The sequence below is a fragment of the Poecilia formosa genome, unplaced genomic scaffold, assembly GCF_000485575.1.
Source record: "Poecilia formosa unplaced genomic scaffold, Poecilia_formosa-5.1.2 Scaffold3180, whole genome shotgun sequence".
NCBI lineage: Eukaryota > Metazoa > Chordata > Actinopteri > Cyprinodontiformes > Poeciliidae > Poecilia > Poecilia formosa.
The window spans coordinates 1-1,895 of NW_006803119.1; the positions used below are offsets into that span (position 1 = coordinate 1).

At 34.9% G+C, this 1,895-nt stretch overlaps 1 gene segment (V, D, J or C); it reads right to left on the reverse strand.

Moving 5' to 3' along the window:
• Window positions 1-646: 646 nt before the first annotated feature.
• On the reverse strand, window positions 647-1,223 carry LOC107835503 (Ig heavy chain V region 6.96-like). The segment is given in 2 exon segments: window positions 647-1,027; window positions 1,116-1,223. Coding segments are annotated over 2 exon segments (441 nt in total).
• Window positions 1,224-1,895: the final 672 nt, after the last annotated feature.

The window sequence follows — 1,895 nt, forward strand, 5'->3', positions numbered from 1 at the left end:
TGTGTAGTTTAAATATATAAATATCCTGAGCAAATTAAGTCTTTAAATAACGTGTTTTAATGTTATGGTTGATTCATTATTTTGTCAGAGTGGAATGATCATAATCAATAATTATTTTAAGATACTGATTGTTCATGTTTGAATTCATTATGCGTTTTTTATCTACACATCGTCAAAACCCAAAATTCTGCAAACAGACTGAAACATTTACATTCACTGTTAGCAGTTATTCAGTAATATTTCACTGAGAAGAATACCAATTAAACACTTCTGCCATAAGTTTAAAGATTAAAAGCTTTAATTGTTATGTTGTGTGACCTGGTTCACAAAAAAGTGAATAAATAAGGACACAAATTTGTTACATGAATGTATAAGAGCTGCATCCACGTTTTACATCACATGATTGGAAAGAATGACTCCACACTCTTATCAATAGCATCAGCTGTGGAACAAGTCAGGATCAGGCTGGTGCCAATTACCGGGCCCTTCACGTGTATAGGTGGCAATGCTGACTTCCCCAGACTTCCCTATAGCTCCGTCCTTGAGTAGCATCTAATGATTAGATGAGTTTCTAGTCATAACATAGGTAAAGCTACTAGAGAGGTGAGAGTGACAGTCATCCACAAAAAGTGGTGTTAGGGCTCCCCCTGTGGTGCTTCTTGTTAAAACTACTCATGATTACTGGAGTTTTTGTTCAGTGTTTCTACTTCCTGTGTCACTGTGTCTCTTCGAGCGCAGTAATAAACAGCAGAATCTCCAGCTGTCAGGCTGTTCATCTGCAGATACACCTGACTTCTGCTGTTGTCTCTGGAGATGGTGAACCGGCCTCTTACTGAGTCAGAGTAGTAGATGTAGCTGCTTCCACCGCTGATATAAGCGATCCATTCCAGATCTTTGTCAGCTGCCTGTCTGATCCATGCGTTATCATAATGACCACCAAACCCAGAATATGTGCAGGTCAGTCTGTGAGATTCTCCAGGCCTTTTAACCACTGATTCAGACTCAGTCAGTGTTTGACCATCAGTTCCTGCAGAAAAATAGATAATTATTGATTGTCTCACCACCATCTCTTTTTATCAATCAAAATGTTGGTTAAAAACATCCTTTTTTCTTACCACTCCAGTTTGCAGACAAGATAATAACAGCAAGGAAAAACTTAAATCTAATCATTGTAGAAGACATATTTTCTCTGTTCATTCTGTGTTCACCACTAATTCACTGCTGCTCTTAAACTAACAGACATGTAAAAATGTATCTGTCAGCATTTGCATTGACTCCTCCTCCTTTGGATGAAACACAAATCATCTGCTCAAAAAGAGCAAAGTTGGACGATTACTCCAGATTACTTTCAGACATTTTGATATTTGAATTGATTTTCATAAAATTTGATGTGGATTTCTGTTTTATCAAGACATATAAAGCTTTACAGCAGATTTTGCTTATTTCAACACAAAATGTCAAATTAAGTTATTTTGAAATCATAAATCAACAATGAAACTTCAACACAAATTTTTTAAAGTGTCACATTTAATATGGTCTTTGTGCGTTTGAAAACGTTTTGTGGATGTTTTTCATTTTTTCATCACAACCTGATGTTCTGTAAAGAACTTTTTTAATGTCTCTGTGCTTCTAATAAACACTGTCCACTTACTAAACATGTTTGTCTCTTTTGTCCCCTTATTTTACAAATGAGGTGTGTTAGAGTTAGAAATTAAATCACTGATTAAATTTCAGACACATCTGGGAACAGTAAAGGTAGTGGTATATTTTAGAAAAGAACTATTTTAACATAATTGGGGGTTTAGAGGTTAAAATAAAGTGAATGTATTGTCCGTATATTTTATGTTTTCAGTCCTGCTTGAGTTGATTAAAAAACAAATAAAAATAATAAAATA